Here is a 26,941-nt window from a genome sequence, read left to right as displayed (position 1 = left end):
CAGTACCCCTCCTCCACCTTGCTGGCACATGACTCGAAGTGGTGCCGTGTCCATTAGTGATCCAGCCATGGGCCCATCCATCTGGTCCATCAAGAGTCACTCTCATTTCATCTGTCCGTAAAACCTTTGAAAAATCTGTCTTCGTTTAGTTCTTTGCCCAATCTTCCAATAGAAGAACAGGGAGCCCTGCAACAGATGGCATGGCTCCCACAGACCCCCCCTGAACATTGTGTCAGTCTGAGATTACATGAAGAGAGAGACGCAATTAAGAATTGTATTTATATTTACTGGAATTTGTATGACATTAATTAATATATGAAAACTATTTATGGCATTATTTTTGAAGCCATCCTTACTATGCAACATGTTTCACAAGTGCCTAAAACTTTTGCACAGTACTGTATATCCACTTTAATTATGGAAGGTATATCCACCTTCCTTTTCCTTTGTCCTGGGCACCACGTTCACGGTCATGAGGGACATTGTTATCATCTTAATGGAAGGTAAATTGTCTTAGTTGAAGTCATTAATGTTTCATTGCCGGTTCAAATGCAAAACTATGAATTATCATTTGAATTACTTAATTTTTTTAATAACTTAATTTAATTAAAGTTCAATGTAATATTTTAAAGTATGCATACACTAACAGTCAAGAGATTGAACAGGCCTACTCATTCATTAGCAGTACTATTTTCCACATTATAGAATGTGTGATATGAAATACCACAAATGGAAGTATGGGAATTTAGTTACTGGTACGTCAAAATGTTAAATCATGAAAAGTATGCACAATTTATATTTGTCTGTCAAGCATTGAAGGTGCACTCAGTAATGTTTTCCTCATTTAAAACATTTTACTCCTAAAGAAATCTGTTGTAAATTTGCAATATATGTATGAAATCATAACCACACACGAGATGAAGACTGCAGTCATAACAGTAACTTTTAAAAGTTGTTTTATCTACATGGAGAGGATCCCCTCATGATCAGCCTTAACTACTTGCTTAATCTTAGTAACCGCCCTGGTATTTGACACTTTTATTCACGTATTAAAGTAATGTAATGGCTGACTGTGAATAGTACATTTCTGCAATAGCATCTGAAACTGAAAACTATTGATTTTGAATGAGGCTGCATCCAAGCCTCTAGGTGCCACTGTAAGTCGAAGATGACGCAAATACAAAAGTGCAACTTTAAAGCATATACAGTACCATTAGAAGTTTTTTAAGATCATGTTTAAGATCATTAATTCTGTGTCCAAACTTTTTGACTGGTAGTGTATATAAAAATATCTAGATTTTGTAACAGCCACTGGGCATTCTGTGAAAGGGCATTCCATTTTTCATGTGCTATAAATTACTTATTCTCATTTCACCTTTCTCGGAACATGAGCTGTTTTAATTTGTAGATCCTAACTTTTGGAGGGTCTTTTTCATCTACGGGCACACCTGCTGGTGTGAACTCTAATGAGGGGAGGAAGAGGCTGTTCGGAGTTAAAGCACTACACAATCTTCACATCTGGGCCCTGACCTTGAACCATGCTGTGCTCTCTGCTCATGTGGCTATATGTGACGCTTTTCCTTAAACACTATATGACCTCTATATGGCATTTATTAGCATGTAGCCTAAAGCAAACATATATTTCTAAATTATTCAGTTTCTTACTGTTTGCTAATTTTAATCTTCTCAGATGACACTGTAGAGCCACAGGTGGTGTTGAGAGAGATCACCCAGGCCCGTTTCATTACCTACAGTTTCCATTCGTTAACAATTCAACTGGAGCAACAAGCAGACCAGAGGCCTGACTGTAGCCTTTGTCAAGACCCTTCAAAGTGAAACACCCAGATACTTACATTTTTAATGAATGGCCCCAGTCCAAAGGGCCAAAAAAACATATGACAAAGATGGTTGAGAATCCTTGATGGAGGATTATTGTGGTTTTAAAATGATATACCTAAATTGCAAATGTTTTATTTTAGAATAAACAGTTTTGGTCAGTTTTGGACCTTTGATCCCTCTGTTTCTGTGTCGGTATTCATCTGGGGTGGACAGGGCCAGGGGGATACATGACATTATTTCACTGAGATTGTGGCAACACCATGTGCTTCCACTGACAAGATCAAGGATTTCTTTCCTCATGTATTTAGGGTCACTTGACATTTTTATCAGCATTGTATATCAACTACAAATTTGTTGTGAATTGTTCTGCTTGGAAATAGACTGGAAAGTTAGGTTGCTATACTAGTTATTGCATTTCACTGAGCTAAATTTATACAAGGTATTTTAGACATGAAAAAAGATTTGGAATTGGACTCTACATGCAGTTTTTGTTGTTAAATGTATGTATTACATTTCTGACCCATATGCTTATTTTATTTCTCACTGTTTCAGCAAAGAGGAGTAAGATAGTGTATTATACAGTGTTCATCCAGGCATAATGCTATCTTTTGGTCCTCAAAGGGATAATTGTTACCAGTCAACAGTGCAGATGTTAATCTTATTTTTAATCTTTGACCTTATTTGTTTGAGCCTCATTCTTCTTTCTTTAACACTGAGATGACTTTGATAATCTGGTTTCTTTGATCAGTACAGGACTGATCAGTGAAAGAGTTTGGTTCAGTTTCTTTGCTGTTTCCAAAGTGCCACTCTTAGCAGTTCTTTAGATGTCAGTCTTTATTTTCTCCTCAAGCAAGGGCTGATTATTGATATTCCCTGAAGTGAATGTTGAAATTAACGGGCAACACAGTGCCCCATTATGCTTCTATTTACTGGTATGTTTGATTTTACCATGTGCACAGCAAGGCCATCCCAAAAGAAACAAGTGTCAACTGATATATGTAGCTTGTCATTTTTGTGGAAGGGCTTTGATGTACTTCCCTGTTGATATTTGATCATCATCCTAAATTGATGGATGATGTTGTGGGTTTTCTCTTACAACACAAATGTAGGTTATTACATGTTTATAATTCTTAGTAACAAACTATTATTCCTCGGTCCCAGGTATTTCTATCTATAATAGCCTAAACAAAGAATGAAATCATAACTAGAAATGGTTTCTACAATTTCTGTTTTTCTTTTCTTTCTTTTTTTACTTAACTCCCTTGGATGTTTTATTCAAAGGAATGCATATCAAATAGACCAACCATCGTAATTTGCATTATTGCTATTTCGCTCTCTCTTGCTACTGTATCTCTTTGTACTCCCAGCTCCTCCAGGGTCTAATCCTCTTATAGTCCACAGGATATCAAACCAAGCAAAGCTACAAAATATACAGAGAAGACGCCCCTGTGAAGTGGGAGTCCTTGTGTGGCTTTACAGACCATGTATAAGAATAGTAAACAGTGGATTGTTGTGTATAAGTGCATTCAGTATTCTCTTCTGTTCTCCACTCAGAGGAACAACATCACTTAGGTTTATAATGAAAGACCTGACTGCATCTCTGTCTCCAAACTACCTAAATTGTATTGAGGGTCATTTTCTTTGATATGGGAAGGGAAAGGGTTATTAGTGCATATAAGTAAAGGTAGTCTATGCAAAAGAACTGGTCTACAAAACCAGAATTTAAAATGTTTGTGCTATCAATGTTACTTATAACAAAGAGTCTGATGTTAAAAGCGTTAATTGATATCTTGATATTTTTCCCTTAGTTGTTGGGTAAAATCACACAAATCAAATTAATCATTGTTTTTGTCATGGAAAAAAGTCAAAAATGTACTGATTCCTCACTGTGTAAGAACCAGGGTGAAAGTGGTTCACAATAAGTGTTGGATAACATGTGAGATCATTATGCAGATTGCTCCTTTTATCTCCACTATTGTAGCCTACTTTGAATTACACATATTCAACAGCATCTTCAGATGTAATCAGTCCCGAGGAACAAATACTTTTTCTGGTATATTCAAGACATATCTCTTTTTAGGACTGTACACAGTAGAACCCCAAAAAATATGAAATCCGTGGATACAATGAAAAGGTCAATCAGAGCGAAATGTAAGGTCAAGTAAACAAATATTTTACAGGAGATTGCATTATATGCCTCATTGATGCTATACGTTTCTAACATTACGCGAGAAAAGGTGTAGTGTGTAAAATATGGTGTTTACACTAGATGGCGCGCTGCACCTACAACTAAAAAGTACATGGATTTCCACGAAATATTTAATTTTATAGCAACATCTGCCATTTTTGTAGGTAAGGTGCTGTCAGTTAATTGTTTGACGTACTGTTTGTATAAAAATATCTAAAATATAAAAATAACATGAGGAAAATGGGGGATGAGCTACTGTGTACAATGGGTTTGAACTCTCGCGATGACTGACTCGGAAAAATGACGTCCTGTCAACAACACTAAAGTGCGAAAGGTATTTAAACGTCACAAATGCTGTCGCCGTTCAAACGATTGGCATTTTTCTTGTTACAACACAATGTGTGTTTATGCCACATACGTGTTATGGCTTGTGTTTGAGCAGTTGCGTTTGACATTCAGGCTGTGATGTCAGTAGCTCAATGTTAAGCTAAATCATATTTTCCACTGTGTTTTTGTCTTGATAGCATACTGTTTTGGTTTATGGTTGGATAGTTCATTTAACAATTAAATATTTTCTTGTTGCATTTTAATTTGTATTCTATTTTATTGTAAATTGTTTATTATCATTATTAGTAGTAGCATTATTATTAGTATAATTATTTCGGTTAGCCTACCACTACTGGCACCTAATTTTCTTAAAAAATTAAATATATAAAAAAAATCTGTTATTGTTGGTATTGATGCTTTGCCAATAAAGAGTCATCCCATTAAAGTATTTTGAAATTGAAAATGTATCTCTCTCTCTCTCTCTCTCTCTCTCTCTCTCTCTCTCTCTCTCTCTCTATTTAGCATACATGAACAAATTGTTAAGTGGCATGCCCCAAAGTCCTACTGAATAGCCATTCAGCCATCAGTGCCCGCATCCCGCTGTCCCCATGACAACCCCTCCTCTTGCCCCGTTTCCCGGGCAACAGGCTCAGACAGCGCGTGATGTGAACACAGCCTCACTATGTCGGATCGGACAGGAGACGGTGCAGGACATCGTCTTACGAACCATGGAGATCTTTCAGCTGCTTAGAAACATGCAAGTAAGTTCATACCATCAAAGACATACATCCTGTCTTTGTCTGCTTTGATGCCCTTTCTCCTTGTCTTCTTTTTCAGCTGCCGAATGGAGTGACTTATCATCCTAACACTCATCAGGATCGGTTGGGGAAACTGCAAGAGCACTTGCGGATGCTCTCTGTCCTTTTCCGCAAGCTCCGTCTTGTTTATGACAAATGCAATGAGAACTGTGCTGGTCTAGACCCCATACCACCTGAGGTGAGATTCCACATTCTCTCTCCTCTCTCACTTTCTCTCTACCACATTCTGGTCTATGCTTCATGAGAAGCACTTGAGTATCCTTTATCTGTTAAAGAGAGTAATTGTTTTAGATGTAAAAGTTTTTTTTCCTAACCTAGTTTTATATGCAGAGACAACTATATGTAAGCAATTTGAAGGTTGTGGCTCTATGGCACTATCAAAACATTGCTCTGTTTGTTTGAGTATCCTGACCAGCCCAACACAGCAACACTGGCTCAACCAATGGCATCAGTTTGGTGTAGGACTATTTTTTTCCCCGACAAATGGCTGATGGGGGGAGTTTTCAGGAAACCTGTTTGGAAACATTGGATGCTTCTCATTTCCTAAATTTTGCATCCTTGTTTCCTCGGCCTTCCATCCTTGAGCCTGTGACCCAGAAACAGATTAAAGTCCGCCATCATGAAGGACATATCACACATATCACAATTGCTAAATGCACCGTGATAAACGAGGACAGAGAAAGCTTACCGTGGACACTTGAGAGAGGAAATAGGATCTTCCTATGTGTGAGATGTTTTGGTCGACACACGCATAAATTCTCCTACCCCCGTCACATCTGACACAAAAGTTTGAATTCATGTCTCACCTTTGCATTTTAAATAAACTATAATTGTTACATACTTAAACTGTGCATCTTTAATTATTAGGTTTTACGATGAAAATATCAATAAATCAAGTTTCAACAACATAACGTCAAGCGCTCCGATGTAATGCAGCTGCGCAGAGAGGGCCCTTTGAAGTCACGCTTGAGTGAGCTGGACATTTAATTTTACAAATACATCTTGCTTTGATTCCTCCATCCTTGTTTCTTTTCCTTCCATCCTGTCCTTGTTTCCTAAGAGGGTGGAGTTAGGAAACAAGGAAAGAAAGCAAGGAAAGGAAATGAGTATGCACAGTTTCAGAAATGAGAAGCACACAATGGCTGAGTTCAGAATTACACACTACCCATATTATTTCTTCCATAGGCTCATATAGCAGAAGTAGTGAGAGTAGTATAGGTAGAATGCCATTCTGAACAGCTAATCTTTATCTAGTTGCACCAAAATGTAAAACGTCTCAGTGTTTTCAACCGTAGCATGATTTTTGGTGCCATACTGGCTGGTTTGAGTATTTCTGTAACTGCTGACACATTGTTTTCTCCATTCCAATGGTTGATGTGAACATTAACTGAATCGCCTCAGACGTATCTGCTTGATTTTATACATTGCACTGCTGCCACAGGATTGGCTGATTAGATAATAGCATGAATAAGTAGGTGTACCTAATAAAGTGGTCACTAAGTGTATTCTGACACCTCTCAGCATACTGTAGATGCAGCATCACAAACACGTTTACCAATTCCATTGTCGAAATACCATATTCACAGGCATATTTATCTCAAATTATTAATTTATTCTACATCTGAAAGTGTCTGTTAATAGGGGGTGTGTAGTATTCTTGCAACCTCAATATGGCAGACCCCATAGGGGTACGTCCCACTCCGTATAGAATAAAACAGCTTTTTCTAGGCCATTGATATGACTGTACTTCTATGTAGTTTACTTCAAAAGTACTAATCACATTGTCACTGATGGGTTGCGAACTTCGAGTAGTTAGGAGTGGGTTTATTTGATCTTGTACTTATGGGAATTCTACAACATCTATTTGCTTTTAACATCTAATTAGTGCACATAAGGAGATTATTTTAAAGTTAACTAGGCAACATTTTTATAATGCATTTTGACTTGTAGTGGAGGAAACATCCTTGAATCACATGTTTGTGTCATGGCCTCACTTTGGCATTGAAGTGATGTAGTGATTCAGTCCAACTGAGATTCCCACTGACTCAGTTTGGTCAGTCTAATAGCTTTCAATGACGTCATGTCTGGATTTGTAAAGAATAAGCTCTCACATGTTATAATAAGAATGTTTTTCAATTCTTCTGATGGGCTGCTTTGGTGGCCTTTAAGGATGAATAGTCCATAGAAACATTTGCAAAAATGCCACTGCTACTTTATTGTGTTGTATTTCAGCACAAGACCCTGTGTCTTATTTACTAACCACCTGGAGTCCAATAGGTTCCAATCGGATGCTTGTATGTTCTGGTTTAGCACTGTGCCATGTGTAATTAAATCAAGTCATTGAGATTCTTTTCACTACAAAAACACCTCTATTAAATGCATAGTGGCCTATTATAGATTACAAAAGGCAGCATTATTTGTCTAACACAATTAATGTTGTACTCTGGAAAGCAGGGTGTAGAACTTTACTACAAAGAGATATTTGTGTAAATGTTTTTATTGATTATTGCAGTAGTAGTTTAAAAAATGATCAAATGTTAGGAAATAAAAGGTATGGGCATAGCTAAGTGCACTTTTGTTTTAAAGGGATAGTTCACCCTAGAATGAAAATTCTCTCATCATTTACTCACCCTTATGCCATCTCAGATGTGTGTGACTTTCTTTCATCTGCTCAACACAAATTAAGATTTTTAGAAGAATATTTCAGCTCCATACAATGCAAGTGAATGGGTGCCAACATTTTGAAGCTCCAAAATCCACATAAAGGAAGCATAAAAGTAATCCATCTGACTCCAGTGATTAAATCCATGTGTTCAGACACAATATGATAGGTGTAGATTAGAAACAGATATATTTAAGAATATAGAATAATTAAGTATTTTTTCCTTCACTTTAAATTTCTGATTCTGTTTTTGGTGATTCACATTCTTTGTGCATATTGTCCTCTTCTGGGCATGGAGGATAATTTATGATAAAAACAATACTTAAATATTGACCTGTTTCACACCCACACTTATCATACTGTGTATAAACACATTAGTTTAACCATTGGAGTCAGTTGGAAATTCAGTTTCTTCCTCCTCATTATCAGAAAAGCCACTGTACTCAGAGGATATTTGTTTTGGCTCTGCCTCCCCTGTTTGTATTTCAGGTGCTCTTTCAGCTCCTGTAACGCTTTTTCTTCAAACAGGAAGTGCGATAATGGAGTCAGTAGCATTACCTCATCACCTCGCTAATTAGCTGCAGCGCTTGGTAATGAACAGCTGGCAAAGTCCCTCATGTCAGCATTTTCCAACCAAGGCAATCATCGGCTCCCAGCAGTGGAATTTCCTCCACAACGAAAAATAAATTTACCACCACTTTTTTCCATCCACCTCAGTCCCCTCAATGTAATGAACCCGAGTGAACTTCTCTGAATCATTCTTTTCAGTCAGCTTGCAGACCACATCCATCTTTCAGAGTCTTGGCTTTGAGCAATGTGTTGTTTGTGTTACATAAAACTAGCCAGCTCTTTCTTACTCCATTTGTGGCCAACAGGTGGATACTTCCTTGGGCTCAAAGCTTGCATTGTGTTCCTGTTCCTTCTAGAATCCATCCGTCTTTAAGAGTGCGAAGCTAATAAAAGGAATAGGTGAAATTAAAATTCACCCTCAGGTTGTTCCAGTGAGTACGGTTTTCTTCTGTGAAACACATAATAGTTTCAATATATATATATATATATATATATATATGAAGTTAAAACAGAACGTTTTGGCCACAATGAGCAATGGTATGTTTGGAGAAAAAAGGGTGCAGAATTTCATGAAAATAACACCTCTCCAAGTTAAGCACAAGGTTGGATTGATCATGCTTTGGACCTGTGTTGCAGCCAGTGGCATGAGGAACAGTTCACTGGTAGAGGGAAGAATGGATTCAAATTCTGGAAACAGACATCACACCATCTGTAAAAAAGCTGAAGATGAAAGGATAATGATCCTAGACTCACCTCAAAACCACAATGGACTATCTCAAGAGGTGCAAGCTGAAGGTTTTGCCATGGCCCTCACAGTCCCCGACCTCAACATCATCGAAAATCTGTGCATGCAAGATGGCCCAAGATTCTCACAGAACTAGAAAACTTTTACAAGGAAGAATGGGCGAAAATCTCCCAAACAAGTTTTGAAAGACTCTTAGCTGTCAACAAAAAGCTTTTACAAGCTGTGATACTTGCCAAAGGGGGTGTTATTAAGTACTGACCATGCAGGGTGCCAAAACATTTGCTTCAGGCCCTTTTCCTGTTTTGTTATTTTGAAACCATAAAAGATGGAAATAAAGTAATATTGCATATATATATATATATATATATATATATATATATATATATATATATATATATATATATATTTGTTTTTTTTATAATTTTTTTTTTTCACTTTTCTCCCCAATTTGGAATGCCCAATTCCCAATGCGCTCTAGGTCCTTGTGGTGGTTTAGTGACTCGCCTCAATCCGGGTGGCGGAGGACAAATCTCAGTTGTCTCCATGTCTGAGACCGTCAATCCGCGCATATTATCACATGGCTTGTGAGTTTCCATGGAGACAAAGTGCGTGTGGAGGCTTTACACTATTCTCTGCGGCACCCAATTCATATTTTGAATCAAATCTTTCCAATGAATCGATTCATTCAGGTCACACATTCAGTTGGATTGATTTGGTTCTTGAGTTCAACTCAAATAATCTATGATCGAGTTGCAACAGTCATCAGTGAATTATGATTTACATTTCTGTCCGGTCCTCACACAAAACATTTACATTTTACATTTATGCATTTGGCAGACGCTTTTATCCAAAGCGACTTACAGTGCATTACAGGGACAATCCCCCTGGAGCAACCTGGAGTTAAGTGCCTTGCTCAAGGACACAATGGTGGTGGCTCGAACCAGCATCTTTCTGATCACCAGATTATCATTTATGTGCTTAGACCACTACACCACTCCAAACAAATCACTTCAGAAGACTTGGAATATAGCACATGAGTCACATGGACAATTTTTATGCTAATTGATGGTGCTTTTTGTCATTTGCTGCTTGACAGCCACAGTCCTAATTAATTTTCAATATATGGAAACATTCAGGATATTGTTTTGTGTACCACAGAAGAAACAAAGTTATACAGGACTGGAATGACACAAGGATGTGTAAATTATGACAGAATCTTTTGGGCAAACTATTCCTTTATTTAATTTTACAGTTTGGCTTATGTTTTCCCTCTTTCCCTTTTTTCACTACCTTGACAAACCTACCAGGGGCTTTTCTGTTTCTCTCACTCTCTCTCTTTGTTCTTACATTTCATATGATCATATTTTTCCTGTTTGTTTCCCTCTCGGCATGTGACAGCCTGAAGCCTATAGTCTGTTCTTGAAACCGCAGACCCACAAAATATGAATGATTATGCTGAGTTCAAAATGTCATACTGTTGCCTGAAATTATACAGTACATCATTTAAAGCTATTGATTGGTTTCCTGTACAACTCTGTACATGTTTACAGGTTTCATGGATTAAGTAATCAAAATCTAGCTTATTTTCTGAGGATACTTATGCTAGAAGTGAAAAAAGGCATATTTAGATATTTAGATTTATAAAATTGTATCAGTTGTAATTTACCATTTACATATTATATTAATTATTGACTGCAGTGTCATCCAGTCACACAACTCATTAATAGTTAATGACATAAATAACATTAAATATCTTCAATAAAGGGTCGCCAATCGTTGAATTCCTTTGCCTACATTGAGAATACTTCTTGAGATGGTAGTTTGAATGTTTCTTGGTCACAGTACTTTGATTAGTGTATGATATTACTTGTATCCTACTGTTCTATAAACAATAATTCATATGGCCAGTTATTTTATACATTTTCTTTTGCTCTGCCATCAAAAATAATTCATCCTGCCAGCCTGTCAGACATACACAGGCAAGCGGAGTGAGACAAACTGAAACGTTTTTAATGCTGTTATGAGAAATATCAGTACTCAGAGGGGCCGTTTACACAGAAAGTGTTATTGCGTTAAAAAAAGCCAGACACAGCGCAACGAATGAAACAGAATGCAGGTGTCTCGTTGAAGAAAAGATCTTTTAACTTGATGCTCCATTCATGACACAAGATGATGACAAAGCAGCAATATGCATTGCAATAGTCAGAGACGTCTATCTAGTGCAGGGGTCAGGAACCTATGGCACGTGTGCCAGCATTGGCACGCCGAGGAGTAATCACAGGCTTGCAAGCAATGGCGTGAGAGGAGTAGACTATTTTATTTATTTAAATTCAGCACCTGCATTCCAATCTACATCTTGATGTAATCCTTCATGATTATGCAGTGTGTTTTCATTAGCTGAATGAGAGGCTAAACACTGTTAAAGTGTGATGAGACTTGCGCTGCGCATGCAAGCCATTCACACATCACGAGCTGGCATTGCTCTCTTTCGGTTAATCACGCGAGTAAATGCGCCCCTTTGCTTCGGTCAGACTGAGCTGATGACAGCCTACATTCCGTGTTTCATTTGTTTGTTTTTGCTTTCAGAACAACACGTGATGTAATAAGGAAAACACCACTATTAATCCTTCAGATTTCCATTACCAAGCTCTGCATGATTTTGAAACATTTATGACATAATTTAAGAAATATCTAAGATTCTACACTTTCTATGATCAGCAATCAAATAAGCAAATTTGTGACATTAACTGTAACTCATTTTGTACAAAAGGACAGGTTTTCTTTAAAGCAGCTCCAAAACATGCATTGTGAAAATTCACATGCAGGATCATGATTATATCATAATCATCGGGTTTTGCACACTAATTTCACAAAATGAAATTAGAAGACTGTAACAAATGTGCAGTTGTCTACTAATTATATTATAATTAGGGACTAAAATCATAAGCAAAGTAGATGGTTTTCTTCTTACAATGCAGTTGTCTTCACCTGCATGCACTGATTCCTCATCCAGAAAACCAGCAGGTGTCACTGTGATGTTAAAGCAAGGAGATCTTCATCTAGTACCATTGAAGTCTATTTGGCAAGGTCACCAAATGATGGATCCACACAAAAAGAATGAAACACTTTATGGATCTCAGATAGCTTGTGTGGGTAGAACTGTTTGAACCATTGTCCTGCAGTAAATTGAGGAAAGCAAAGAGTCATACCAAAGGTGGATGAGATTCATTGAAACAGTTTTGGCAGTCACATTTTATAGTGATCCAGTCCAAGGCTGTTAAGAGGCTCAATTTGTGAGGTCAAATGATTCAAACCACTTCATTTTTAAGCCGAAAGGGCAGTGCTTGATAACTAATGTATTTAGGCAAAATAGCATAGGTATCATTATATTGGAGTCTTAAAAGGATAGTTAACTACAAAATACATATTCTGTCTTCATTTACTCACCCTCATGTTGTTCCAAAAACATATGAACATGAAAGAAGATGGCACAGTCGCCATTCATATTCAGTGCATCTTTTTTCTATACAATGATAGTGAATGGTGACTGAGCGTGTCAATCTGCATGACATGTCATTTTGTGTTCCATGTAAGAAAGAAATTAATATGGGTTTTTAACCCTAATGTTGTGTTCCGGTCATTTTGACCCAGGCAACTTTTTTTTCCGTAAATTATTTATTTTTATTTTTTTGCTTAATCCAACTGGAATAAAATTCCTTGACTTTATTCACATATGGTATCTGAAAACAGAACAAATTTGGACCATTTGCTTTCATTTTTGTTTTGTTTTATTTCACTTTGTTACACTTGTTATGTGTCCTGTCAAAAATGAATGGATTAAACTACAAAATACAGAAATAAGTGTTCAGGAGCCTCCCAATCCTTTAGATCCGCTCATATATGGATGCGATTTTGAATGTGCACACAACACGTGGCACACACACACACACACACACACACACACACACACACACACACGCACACACAGGTGCAGACTCTCCGTAGACATAATGATTTTTATACTGTACGAACTATAGATTCTATCCCCTAAACCTAACCCTCACAAAAAACGTTGCTAATATTAAAAAAAAAAACATTGTTTAGTATGTTTTTAAGTGATTTTAATTATGCGGACACTAGAAATGTCCTCATAAACCACATTTATTGCATAATACCCTTGTAATTACCAGTTTGTAACCTAAAAAAAAATTCCTTGTAAACCACCATATATATACTGTATATATCTAAAAAGGAGCACAAAACCTGTTATAATTACTAAAAAGAAGTAAAAAAAAAAAAAAAGATCTATTACAATATCTTGTGATAATATGAGATATTTATAAACAATCTTAGTGGACCGGCCATTTTGACCCGGGAACACAAAATGTGTTTGCATAGAAATACAACACAAGGGAGCATAAGGTGAGAAAATTATGACAGAACTTTCATTTTTAGGTGAATTACCCCTTTAAACTTGAGATCTGGTGTTTTTTGAAAGCTTCCTGAATTATGCAACATTCCATTACTGTGGCATAATCAGTTTGTTAAAACTTTACAATCTGATCATCACAGCAAATGTTTACACAAAAATATTTTTAAATCCTCGATTACGTTCTGTGATTATATACAGGCTTTCAGATGTAACTTTGGATAATGGCACAGATTAACTTTAGTTCAAGGTCGTCATCTTTTAAGCTGCCTAAAGAGAAAACCCAACTATTGGCATTCCATTTCTGTTCACTAATACCGCAGTATCCCGTTCATTCATCTGTAATCCAAAACATCTTTACAGGAAGACATCAGGTTGCTTGTAGTGAGTAAATAATTAATAAATTCTCAAGTGTACGGATGTACACATGAGAATTTATACTGGTGGGGATTAAAAGGTGTATTTTCCAACTACAGCTGAACTCCATCAAAATAAATAGAATCATTTCTGAAACCTTTGCTGAAATGACCTGTGGGTTGTGGTAGCAGTGATTGAAGATCTGGGAAGGTAATCTGAAGGTTGCCAGTTCAAACCCCAGAGGGGAGTAATTCATGAGCTGGAGAATTACTGGGTTCTCCTATCATCATTGTGCCCCTGAGCAAGTCACTTAACCCCAGGTTGTTGCAGGGGGACTGGCGCTTTAATAAATGGATTGTATGTTTCTTTGGATAAAAAGGTGTCTGGTTAATGATTTGCTAATACAGATTCCGTTTTCCAAAAGAGAAATACAGTTAGAGAGAGATGAGGGGTTTTCAGAAGTTTTAATGTGTAATTTTTGTGCCAACAGAGACACCAAACAGAATTGCAAAAATAATGACCAAGCAGATTTCTTGAGCACTCACCCTTTTGCTATTGGTAATTTGTCCCACCCCAAACTTGCACCATTGGTTGAGCCAGTGTTGCTATGTCAGACAGCGTTTACACTTCTCAGGGACATCAACCAATGAATGGCTTACTAGTAGTCTTTACATTTTGAATCTTTACATATTGAATTGGAATAGGAAAACCATCAAAATATACATTGAGTCTTTCTTTTTCAGCAACTTATTCCATATGTAGAAGATGACAGCTCTAAACTGGATGACCGTATGGCCAATGAAATGCGTGCAGCAAGCGAAGACAGGAGAGAAATACTGGAAATTAAAAAGGTTAGAACAGCAAAACAGTTTTCTTGAAAACGGTTCTCAGATTTACATGTCTTTTGAAACAAAAAGCACACCGAGTTGCACTATGTATTGCATTAAAAGTGCTTGTATCTTTTTAGGGATGCAATTTCTTATGGTAGTATATTTAAGCTGTGAATATTTCAGTTGAAAAAAATAAATTCATCATTTAAAATACAATAATAAATGTTCACCTTTCAAAGTTAATTTCCAAAATATTCATTAAAAAAAACCTTATTATTCAACAGGTAATATTTGGCCCATTATATTCTAGCTTTGCAAATTCACCTACATTTTCATCAACAACTGATTGCGACACCTAATGGTGAAGATTGTTCATCGGCACTCTACTGCTTTTAATTTTGGCAACAATTTTTTGTTTCAATCTATTTTTACCCCTGAAATGTTAATGGACATTTTATGTGAAATTTTGGAACTGAACCTTGGAAGGTTAATATTTATCATTGGATTTTTAGAGATGGAATTTTGTGCAAAATGTTTGCAATTGAACATTCAAATCTTTAATATACATTCAAATGAAACTGCATCCTCAAAAAATGCAAGCACTGTTAACGGAACTGGTTTATTTTTCGATTTTTGCGATTCAGCAAGCTTCTATTTAAAGACATTTGTTATTAGTTCATGTCCATATATTAGACATCATGAGGTGACCCAGAACAGTAGCAAAATTGTTTATCGTACGAAAGAAAAATATTTATTAATATTACCATTAACAATATAGGCTCAACGATATGCTTATTACAGCCTATAATTATTAACATGACAGATGTCGGAAAGGAAATCTATCAATGTTGTAGGTGCACAAACAACACCAGAAATGTGATTTAATTTGCGACCACATGGAACAAATGGGCTTTTTCATATATTTTAAATATTTGATTAGCATTAGTGATATTACATATTAATTTGCACCAAAATACAGAGTTTGAATGGACACACACATTTTAACAAGAAAAGAAATGAGAAGCATTTTCATCTCCAATTTAAAAGTTTATTATTTTCTAACCTAATTATGCATGATTCTGTGGTGAATTAATTTATATTTTGGCATTTAGCATTGTATTATACCTGCTGTCAGCAACCATATCTAGACAATTTTTGAGTCACGCCTACCAATTGAGAAGCATAATCTTTAAAATGGTAAATAAATGAGATGAATATCTGCATTAATTACTCATATAATAAAACCATGGTATTTGAAAATTGACATAATGGCTTTCAAACCAAATACGTGTCGACTTTCTTGCAGCGAAATGGTCGTAGCTTAATAGGGCGATGTTCTTTCTACTCTCCTCTCTGTCATAGAGCTGGCCATATTAAAAACTGCCTCATGCCCATGAAAGTCGGCATGGAAATGCTCATACGACAAGGGCCATGGAGCTTTTCGCTGGCCAAATTGCCAGCTGCAGATAACATGCTGGATGAGGAGAGCATGTTTGGGGAATAAAGAATGTCAAACTCGGGAGGTCAAGGTTGTATCAGTATGTGGAGAGCAGATGTGTTATAGCTCTCCAGCATCTGCCTGTGTGGCAGCTGCCAGCTGTACTCAAGACATAAGAGAAATGAACATGGGCCTGGGTTTGGTAGATTGACGGACTAATGAATGGATTGATTGACTATTTATATGCATGTGCACAGCATCGGAGAATTATGGATCTATAGAGAGATGAGGTATGGAGGATGGTGGAATGATGGATAGATGGATGCAGATGGATTTGTCTGATCGAGATTTTTAGAAGGGATGGGTATAGATATGAATGGAGGGATGGTAGCGAAGTCTGATTCGTAAACAAAACATTCTTTTGAGTTGGATCAGTGAATCTGTTGATCCTGTCCAGGGTTAATATAGTTTTAATTTATAAATTTTTAAACTGTGTACCTTTCAGTTTAGATTTTTGCTTAATTGTTTGTTTTTGTTTTATGATTGTAAGTTTTAGTTTCAGTGTTTTTTCAGTTAGTTTATCTTTTATTTTTTCATTAAACCAAGACTCTAAATGAGCTCAAAACCAATGAGTGAGTTGATATTAAGAGCTTTTGGAGTGCACCAAGGATTTGATTGATTGGGTGAAAAGTAAGTAAATTAATAGCAAAATAGCACAAATTTTAACAAATCAGATGTACTGGAAATATTATGACTTGAAAGTATGACATGTATGGGAGCAAAAAACTATTATTAATTATGAACAAATTATTATAAATTCATATTTTTTTAATTCATAGTAATATGTGTCTACATATGGCTTTGTTAGATTATGTTAGAGCATGTAATATGCCATGTAGGAATGGCAGAGAATCCATATGAAGGAAGTTTTTCAATTGGTCCATTGATACAAACTGTACAAAACAACCAGTTCACACAAATGAATCAGAATTCGCATCACTAATGTAACGATTCCCCGTTGTCTGCCCTGTGTTCTCTGTCGCACTATCACGTTTATGTCATATTTCCTGGTCTGCTCCGTGTTTTCCGTTTCACCCGTCACCGTTCACGCTCCATGTCGCGTTTTCCTTGTTGTTCGCCCCGTGTTTCACTGTCCTTGTCTAAACTACATTTCCCACAATTCCCGGTCTCCCTCACTGCCTGCATTCATCATTGTTTTCACCTGTGTCTCGTTCAGTCTCCACTTTGTACATGTATTTAAACCCTGATTCTTTGTTTAATCACTGTCGATCGTTGTTTGTATCCGGTATGTTGTCAAGCCTGATCTGTGTATCCTTTACCCAAGTTCCTAGTTCTGTTTTGTATTTTTGTTCCCTCGTGTGTAATCTGATTCATTGTGTGTTCAGTTGCCTGTTTTCCCATCGTGGACTTTTCTTTGTGTTTACCCTTTTATTTATTAAATGTTAAATAAAACCGCGTTTGGATCCGCACCTCTTGTCCGTCTTAACCTGTGTCTACACTAGACGTTACAGAACGATCGACCAATAATGGATCCAGCGGTTATCTGGGCATGCTGCCGCCTCCTGGACCTGAAGCAAGGAAGCCGCCCGGTGGAGGATCACATTAGGGACTTCCTGTACCTAGCGAGCGCCACCGACTATCCTGACTCCTCCCTGGTGGTGTTCTTCCAGGCTAGCCTGACCGGTACGCTCCAGGAGCGGTTGCCGCCGGCGACACGTGACTGGACGCTCTGTGAGTTCATGGAAGAGACACTTCTGGCATGCGGCTCGCTATTTACTGTGGATGTGGTTGAGGATCCTGCCTCTCCTCCCACGGCGGTGACCCTCCAGTCGTCCTTGGCTCATCCTCTTCCACCTGCCCCACCAGTCAGCGAGCTCGCCCCCACGCCTGTCGTCGTCCACGAGCCAGCACGGTCGACTTCGTCCGCCCGGAGGAGGAGAAGAAGACGGGCTTCCGCCTTCCGGCCAACGTCAGCCACGGTCTGCGAGCCAGAGCCCACGCCTGTCACCGTGAGCGGGCCAGAGCCCACGCCTGTCACGGTGAGCGAGCCTGTGCCCACGTCAGCCACGGTCAGCGAGCTTGAGCCCATACCAGCTACGGCCTGCGAGCCTGAAGCCACGCCGACCAGGAACAGTGTACCCACGCATACCACGGTCAACGAGCCAGTGCCTGACGCCTCAGAGGTCAATGAGCCAGCACCTGTAGCCTCGACCGTCCCTGAGCCAGCGCCTGTAGCCTCGACCGTCCCTGAGCCAGCGCCTGTAGCCTCGACCGTCCCTGTGCCAGCGCCAGCAGCCATGACCGTCCAAGAGCCAGCGCCAGCAGCCATGACCATCCCAGGGCCAACGCCAGTAGCCAGGACCATCCAACAGCCAGCGCCCCTCGAACCTTCTAGGGCTCTGCTTCCCGAGCCTCCCAGGGCTCCGCCTCTCAAGCTTTCCAGAGCTCCGCCTCTCAAGCTTTCCAGAGCTCCACCTCTCGAGCTTCCCGAGCCTCCCAGGGCTTTGCCTCTCAAGCCTCTCGAGCCTTCCAGGGCTCCGCCTCTCAAGCCTCTCGAGCCATCCAGGGCTCCGCCCCTCAAGTCACTCGGGCCTTCCAGGGCTCCGCCCCTCAAGTCACTCGAGCCTTCCAGGGCTCCACCTCTCGAGTCACCCGAGCCTTCCAGGGCTCCGCCCCTCAAGTCACTCGAGCCTTCTAGGGCTCCGCCCCTCAAGCCTCTCTGGCCTTCCAGGGCTCCGCCTCTCGAGCCTCCCAGGGCTCCGCCCCTCAAGCCTCTCGGGCCTTCCAGGGCTCTGCCTCTCGAGCCTTCCAGGGCTCCGCCTCCAGAACCTCTCGAGCCTTCCACGGCCCATCTCCCCGAGCCTCCTACGGCTCCACCTCCCGAGCCTCCTACGGCCCTGCTCTCAGAGACCCCAGAGCCTTCTAGGGCTCCGCCTCTAGAGCGTCCTACGGCGCTTCTCCCCGAGCCTCCTACAGCTCTGCTCCCCGAGACTCCTGAGCCTCCTACGGCTCCGCCTCCCGAGCCTCCTACGGCTCCGCCTCTAAAGGCCCCTACGGCGCAACCTTCCTCGGCTCCACCTCCTGAGCCTTCCTCGGCTCCACCTCCTGAGCCTCCCTCGGCTTCACCTCCAGAGCCTTCCAGGCCTCCGCCTCTAGAGCCTCCTACGGCGCCACCTCCATCGGCTCCGCCTCCAGAGCCTTCCAGGCCTCCGCCTTCAAAGCCTCCTACAGCGTCACCTCCCTCGGCTCTGCCTCCAGAGCCTTCCAGAGCTTCGCCACTAGAGCCTCCTACGGCGCACCTTCCTCGGCTCCGCCTCCTGAGCCTTCCTCGGCTCCACCTCCTGAGCCTTCCAGGCCTCCGCCTCTAGAGCCTCCTACGGCGCCACCTCCATCGGCTCCGCCTCCAGAGCCTTCCAGGCCTCCGCCTTCAAAGCCTCCTACAGCGCCACCTCCCACGGCTCTGCCTCCTGAGCCTCCCACGGCTCTGCCTCCTGAGCCTCCCATGGCTCTGCCGCCTGAGCCTCCCACGGCTCTGCCTCCTGAGCCTCCCACGGCTCTGCCTCCTGAGCCTCTCACGGCTCCGCTTCCTGAGCCCCTTGAACCTTCCTCGGCTCTGCCTTCCTTGACTCCGCCTCCTGAGCCTCCCTCTGCTCTGCCTCTTGAGGCCCCAGAGCCTCCCTCAGCTCCGCCTCCTGAGGCCCCAGAGCCTCCCTCAGCTCTGCCTCCTGAGCCTCCAGAGCCTCCCTCAGCTTTATCTCCAGAGCCCCTTGCAGCTCCGCCCCCAGGGTCTCCTGCGGCCTTGCCTGCGCCTCCTTCGGCGCCACCACCCAAGTCTTCGACTGCTCCGTCTCAGAAGTCCTCCTTGGCTCCGCCAGCTCCCCTAGTGGCCACTCTTCCTCCCAGGCCCCTTGAACCAGCCCTAGCCCTATGGCCACCTCCTAGGTCACCTAAACCTGTCCCTGTCCTGGAGCCACATCCCAGGTCCCCTGAACCGGCCCCTGTTCTGCGGCCATCTCCCAGAACTCCTAGACCTGTCCCTGTCCTGAGGCCGCCTCCCAGGCCTCCTGGACCTGTCCCTGCCCGATGGCCACCTCCCAGGCCCCCTAGACCTGTCCCTGTCTTGTGGCCGCCTCCCAGGCCTCCTCGAACTGTCCCTGTCCTGTGGCCACCTCCCAGGTCCCCTGAACCGGCCCTTGTCAAGTGGCCAGCCCCCAGGCCATCTAAACCGACCTCTGTCCTGTGGCCACCTCCCAGGCCCCCTGAACAGGCCCCTGCTCTACAGCCATCTCCCAGGCCTCCTAAACCTGTCCCTACCCGGTGGACGTCCCCCAGGCCACCCGACCTGGTTCCCTGCACACACCCCCAGAGACTGCTTACCTGCCCTCTCGGCCTCCCTGGTCTGCCTGTCTGCCCTTTGTGCCCCTGTGGACTGTCTCATTGCCACTTTTGCCTCCTTGGACTGCCTAATTTCCCCTTGTGCCCCCGTGGTCTGTCTCCGTGTCCCTTGTGCCCCCTTGGTCTGTCTCCGTGTCCCTTGAGCCCCCTTGGTCTGTCTTCGAGTCCCTTTAGCCTCCTTGGTCTGTATCCGTGTCCCCTGTGCCCCCTTTGGTCTGTCTGTTTTTCCCCTTTTCTGGCCCCTCACTCCTTGAACATTTGTTTATCCCTGATATTTTTTCTTTTCTGTGTCTTAAGACCGTCTGGAATCCGGTCCTTTTGAGGGGGGATTCTGTAACGATTCCCCGTTGTCTGCCCTGTGTTCTCTGTCGCACTATCACATTTATGTCATATTTCCTGGTCTGCTCCGTGTTTTCCGTTTCATCCGTCACCGTTCACGCTCCATGTCGCGTTTTCCTTGTTGTTCGCCCCGTGTTTCACTGTCCTTGTCTAAACTACAATTCCCGGTCTCCCTCACTGCCTGCATTCATCATTGTTTTCACCTGTGTCTCGTTCAGTCTCCACTTTGTACGTGTATTTAAACCCTGATTCTTTGTTTAATCACTGTTGATCGTTGTTTGTATCCGGTATGTTGTCAAGCCTGATCTGTGTATCCTTTACCCGAGTTCCTAGTTCTGTTTTGTGTTTTTGTTCCCTCGTGTGTAATCTGATTCATTGTGTGTTCAGTTGCCTGTTTTCCCATCGTGGACTTTTCTTTGTGTTTACCCTTTTATTTATTAAATGTTAAATAAAACCGCGTTTGGATCCGCACCTCTTGTCCGTCTTATCCTGTGTCTACACTAGACGTTACAACTAATGGATTGGTGAACAGACATAGACATCAGTTTGAGTGGTGAAAGTAATGAAGACATGGATGATTAAAAATTAGCTCTCAGGTCAGTTTATTGAAACAAAATGGAGACTGGCTGTCTGACTCATCCCATTGTAAGCTAGGTTGCGCATTTTAATAGAGTCATGCCATTGTTCTGTTGATTGAGTGCCATTGTTTCCAGAGCCGATGGTGCTCAGGCTTGATTTAGTGAATCCTCTTTCACCGGGTCTACCGGCTTCACATGCTTATGAAGAGTTGGAGAAATGTATGGTGTAAGTATGGTAAGGCTTTGTAGGATGTCCTGTCTTTGAATGATCACCCCACTCTCATTATCTGTCGATTGGGGTAATTGCTGTTTGTCAGGGGCCCGGCTAAATAATAGCCCTGCAATTTACAACGCAAGAGATTGGCCTTCATTACCACCACTACTCTATCTTCACCTGTCTTGTGTGTTCTGCAGAGTTTTATTGTACCTTTCATTAGCCGCATAACAGAAGGGTTTTTCCTTGTGTTACCTTAGTTTTTTCTAAAGCGAAATCTCAGAGGCGTAATTTAGTGTGTATCTTTGTCTCGCAAAAATGAACCCTCAAAATTTCGATGCAATTTGGAGGGGAAACAACAGTGCAAATTGTCTTGCAAAAGAAAAGCGTATAAAGGCCATCATCATAAACAAATGCAAGAGATAATTATGCATCATCTGACTCGAGAGAACAATTTACAGTGTCACCTAGCACCTCATCCCACCCCTCTTCTCGACTCTTATATGACTCCAAATCTGCTCTTACTGTATGTTATAGTCCCCGGGGTCCCTCGGGGCCCCACAGATGTGTGAGGCCATCCAGAGGTCCACTGTAGTCGAGGCACTGTCAACTCGCCGGGGCAGGCCCTTTGATTGAATACTGCTCTAACTGTTAATAAATTCCTGTCACAGCCCATTAAGAAAGCCTCGGAGAGATGGCTGCTCTCATTTATTCTCCACCACTCTCCTCTTTTTCCCCCTCTAAGCTCTCTCGTTTTCTTTTTCCCTTGTTCACCCCCTCTTCAATGTTTTTTTTAATACCATGTTAATTACCCCGTCTGTGCTCTTTATTCAAATGAGAATGTGAGAAATGTGAGAGAAGAATGTTTGTAATTTCAAATAGGCCTCTCAGAAGGCAGATACCATGAGGTTAATCAACAGCGGCAGAGGTACGAGCGTTCGCCGTTATCTCCACTGCAGGGCTGGGACTGAGGGGCCGTGGTGGAGCTCTGCTCCGATAAACAAACATGGTGAAACCATGAGGTGGGTTCAGAGACGACAAACACACACAAGCATACGCTAGCACAAATGGTCTGCTCACTGGAGGCACTCAATTCTCCACATGATTAGTCAGTTCATATGTCATCCATTAGAACAGGTTTTCCGGCCAGAGGCATTTTAATTGGTGCACGCGGGGTCAGAGAGGAAGGCCCAGCATGCTTGGGGCATGGAAATGGGACACAGTGAAAATAGAAAACGTTTCGCGGTGGGTCATTACTCTTCAGGTTGAGGAAGTGCTAGTTGTTTTGCCTGTTATTATTACTTTGTACTTGTGAACAAATAATTATATATATATATATATTTTTCTCTCGTAACAGTTGTTAAAATTTAAACAACAAATGAAAGCCAGTGAAAGTGGAACACAGTGACCACATCTTCAGCTCCATGACTTTGGACTTTTTAATGTTTGCTAGCGTAAGCTTCTCTATTACTATTGCTCATACTTATGGTTAAAGATTTTACGCTAATTGCTTAAACAAGATTGCAGGTGGTAATTGAATAAGATTCAGGATTTTGAGCTGAAATGCCATGAGCAAAAGTGCCGCAACTATTTATTGACTTCGCCCTTCTTTGTGCTTCGGACATTAATGATGCCTAAAATCAGGTGACTTGTTGAGGCGGTATGTGCTATTACTTTTTAAGTGATCAAATGTATGATTTTTGCCTGGCGGATGAAAAAATGGGTTAAAAAGATCACATAGACTTTACCTGAGCCATGCAGCATATAGAATATCATTGGGACATTTTTATTTAATCCAGTAAGCAAGTACCAAACAACACCCTAGCCACCTCCCAGAACACCCTAGCATCATCACCATCATTTAAAAACCTAGTTTAATACTTCATGTTATAATCTATCATTTATAATACAAAGAAATCACAAATACTCACATTCATGTTTATTTTTGAGTTTAGTTCATCACATTATTAGTTATCAGAATATAAAGATTCATGCTTCATAAATCAGTGCTCAAATATGAACTGACACCACTCTGATTATTCTTGGATAAATTATGTACTTTTCTTGGCTTGCTTCGTCTGTAAGGGAATGTGATTAAATTTCAAAACAAACCCTTTTTGTCTTCTCAGCCAAATCCAAAGTTCTCCCTTTTCTCCCACAAGAGCAGAGGCTTAAAGTACATATCTCTCAGTTTAGGCTTTAAAATGAAATTACTTATACACTCTCCCTGAAAGATTTCTATTACTCGTCTCTCCTTTATACTGCCTGGGATACGCTCATTAGAGCCAGATGCAGTAAGCCCCTAACATTCTGAAATGAGATGAAAGAGCTCACTGTGAAAAGTATTCAGGAACATGCCTGATTGGCAATCACTAGATCCATTCTCTAAAGAAAACTTTCATTTGTTTTAGTGGTGTCATTACTTTCTTAATGAACATTCATGGTCTTATTGTGAATTAAAATGTACATGATGTTGCAGAGAAAAAATTAAAATATTCTGCCTCTGAAATGACTTTCTTTATTTGAATGACATAACAAAGATCTGTTATTGGTCAGATAGATCACTATATGGAATTGCCAACTGTCCTGTGTTAGCCGGATCATCCCATCAAGATGCTTGATGGGTGCCGACACTGTTGAGCGGCCGCACATTTTCAAGCATCCTGTTCATAATTTGCTCACCCACATGTTGTTCCTAACCTGTATGACTTTCTTCAATAAAACACTAATGGAGATATTAGGAAGACTGTCACTATTTACTTTTTATAGCAGCATTTTTCTATACAATGAAAGTGAAACATTCTGCCTCGCATCTAGTTTTGTCTTCATTCATTAACAGCTTAATAACAAGAGTGATAACAAGAAAGCACTTCAGCTGGCATTTCCATTGACATGCCTTGGTTTCTCTAACACATTGCATTGTTTCCACCATTTCCCAGGTGGGTAACATCTTACCTTCATCTCGCCTTCTCCTCCCCTGTTACTCATTCCTCACCTTCGTGCTTCACCTGTGATCTGTCGAGATCTCCTCCCTCCTGCGGCGTCTGGCCCACATCACAGCAGGATGGGCTTTAGTTGCTCTCGGTTTCGTTCCTGCATCAAACCTTTCACTCCCACTTCTCCCAACCGCACAAGGCGTACTGTTTAGCTCGAATTCGAAACGCCACTTTGAAGATCTAATGAACTTTTCAACCTAAACATTGTGTGTTTAATTGAGTCTAGGCTGTTGTTTATGAATTGCTCTGGTGGAACAAATATAATGAGATGTTTGAGGGAGGAAAGAGATCATTTGCAAATAATTTGCAACTAGACCAGTTTATGTAAATTTAGTAGACAACCTACGTACATATGACTGTGTTTATAGTCGTAGATGGAGTGGGCAGGGAATGGTCATGGTCGGTTGATACAAGGACTGTAAACGAAGTAACAATAAACAGCATAATCAATACCACAGGCGGAGAGCAGTCTGGTGTTGAATGATTGAAAAATGCTGGGGAGCAGAGCAGTGATCAGTGGAACACTCTTAAATACTTGCACATTTCACATGTAGACTCTCTTTTTCGCCTAGTATTGCTCATACTTAAAGGGGTCATGAAATACTTTTTTTTATAGTAACAGCATACAGTCCCTCAAATACAGCAATTGTTTTTATCTCAGTCGGAAGAGAATAAACAAGCACCAAAACATTAGAAAAGTACATTTCACAGTGTACACATAACGTACATCTAACACATTGTATCCGAATATATTACACTATTCATCTCAAGCACAACTGTTAACACTCACACCCTGTCTACACCAGATGCTGTAATAAATGGAAGCTTCTGTTGCGGTGCATCACTCCAACAGTAAACAAACAGTTGTCCCATTCCATTTTGCACTGGTGCTACTACTGCCAACAACACAAAGGTTTCAGAAAGTTTGTGTCGATATGCCTGGTGTAGACAGCCTCAAGCCATTGTGTTGCGTCATGTCAATGGATGCACTCGGTGTAGACAATGTGTCAAGTATCATAAACAATCATGACATTTGAAATATTAATGAAAGGAACTGTTTACTTACGTTTTTGATCGGGTCCAATAGTGTTTTTTATTGCCCCATATCCTTCAGTGACAATTCCTTTGTTTTATTACTGCTTCTCAAGACGCTCACATCCAGTTTATCATCCTGCACTGAGGTGCACATCACTGGGAACAAATCAAAACGGTCAAAGACATCCATCTAGTGCATGTTTACATACACCAACAATTAAAAATAGTGCTGATAGGTGAATGAACAGTTTGTTGAGCAGTTTAAGCAACAAAACATCAGGAGCCACAGCAGCTGAGTTGAAACTTGATACTGCATCTTTTAAAAGCGTGCCAGAGAGATGACAACAGTCAAAGACATCTAGTAGTACATGTTAGTATACAAAAATAATTCAAAATAATCCAGATGGGTCCCTTTTTGTGTTCAGTAGTTAGGCCACAGACAAGTAGGCCTTTTGTGGTTTTCTTTGTCACTATTTATGAGCCAAGTGAGCAAAGTGTGTGGGGCCATGGGTTTGATGATTTTAAAATAGGCGTTGATTTTGTTGCTGGAGAGTCCATCTTGAATTAATAAGTACCCCAAGTGACGTAAGGAAGTAGAGAATGCGGTGTTTCGGCAGCTTGTTTTCAATACATGTTTTTATTGCATTGGGGATTAAGCTTTGAGTTCTGGAATTTTCTGTATGTTTTTATAGTAGAATGATCTCTTATATGTCAAAATATCAAGGACATTTTATTCCTCATGACATGACCCCTTTAAAGGAATATTTTGGTTCAATACAAGTTAAGGACAATCAAAAGTATTTGTGGCATAAAGTTGATTACCACAACATTTGTTTTGGATATCCCTCCTTTTCTTAAGAAAAAGCAAAACAATTTTAAGGGTTTAAAGGAAGAAATGTGAAGCTTATAATTTTATAAAAGCACTTCTAATTCTTCTGTTAGAACTTGGGTATTATTTGAGGATTGTCGTTTTTATGGTCATAATAGGATTTTTGGGTTTAAGATATTGTCATGGCAACAAAGTGGTTAAAAGGTTAGTAAGCTATTTTGTCTCTCTAAAATCATGTTAACATGCATACTGTTTATGTCTTGTGGCTATACATTTGAAAAAGTGTGTAATATTTAAAGATTTCTTTCACTTCCATTGTAAGCGCCTCAGT

General features: G+C 40.7%; 1 protein-coding gene across 3 annotated transcripts in view; it reads left to right on the top strand.

Annotated features, from left to right (window-relative positions):
* The first annotated feature begins 4,295 nt into the window (after window positions 1–4,295).
* Window positions 4,296–26,941, top strand: part of LOC127650545 (mediator of RNA polymerase II transcription subunit 30-like) — a 30,209-nt gene continuing 7,563 nt past the window's right edge. For 2 of the 3 annotated variants that reach the window (XM_052136019.1, XM_052136018.1), the window contains exons 1-4: window positions 4,296–4,361; window positions 4,877–5,115; window positions 5,192–5,350; window positions 14,679–14,786. In XM_052136019.1, coding sequence (XP_051991979.1) covers window positions 4,963–5,115; window positions 5,192–5,350; window positions 14,679–14,786 — 420 coding nt within the window. In that variant the 5' untranslated portion in view covers window positions 4,296–4,361; window positions 4,877–4,962. The remainder of the gene's footprint in view (window positions 4,362–4,876; window positions 5,116–5,191; window positions 5,351–14,678; window positions 14,787–26,941) is intronic. The other variant, XM_052136020.1, reaches the window with a different exon arrangement.

Source organism: Xyrauchen texanus, chromosome 10 (assembly GCF_025860055.1).
Source record: "Xyrauchen texanus isolate HMW12.3.18 chromosome 10, RBS_HiC_50CHRs, whole genome shotgun sequence".
Lineage (NCBI taxonomy): Eukaryota > Metazoa > Chordata > Actinopteri > Cypriniformes > Catostomidae > Xyrauchen > Xyrauchen texanus.
Note: the sequence above shows the minus strand (reverse complement) of the source record. Positions and strands in the feature narration are given on the sequence as shown.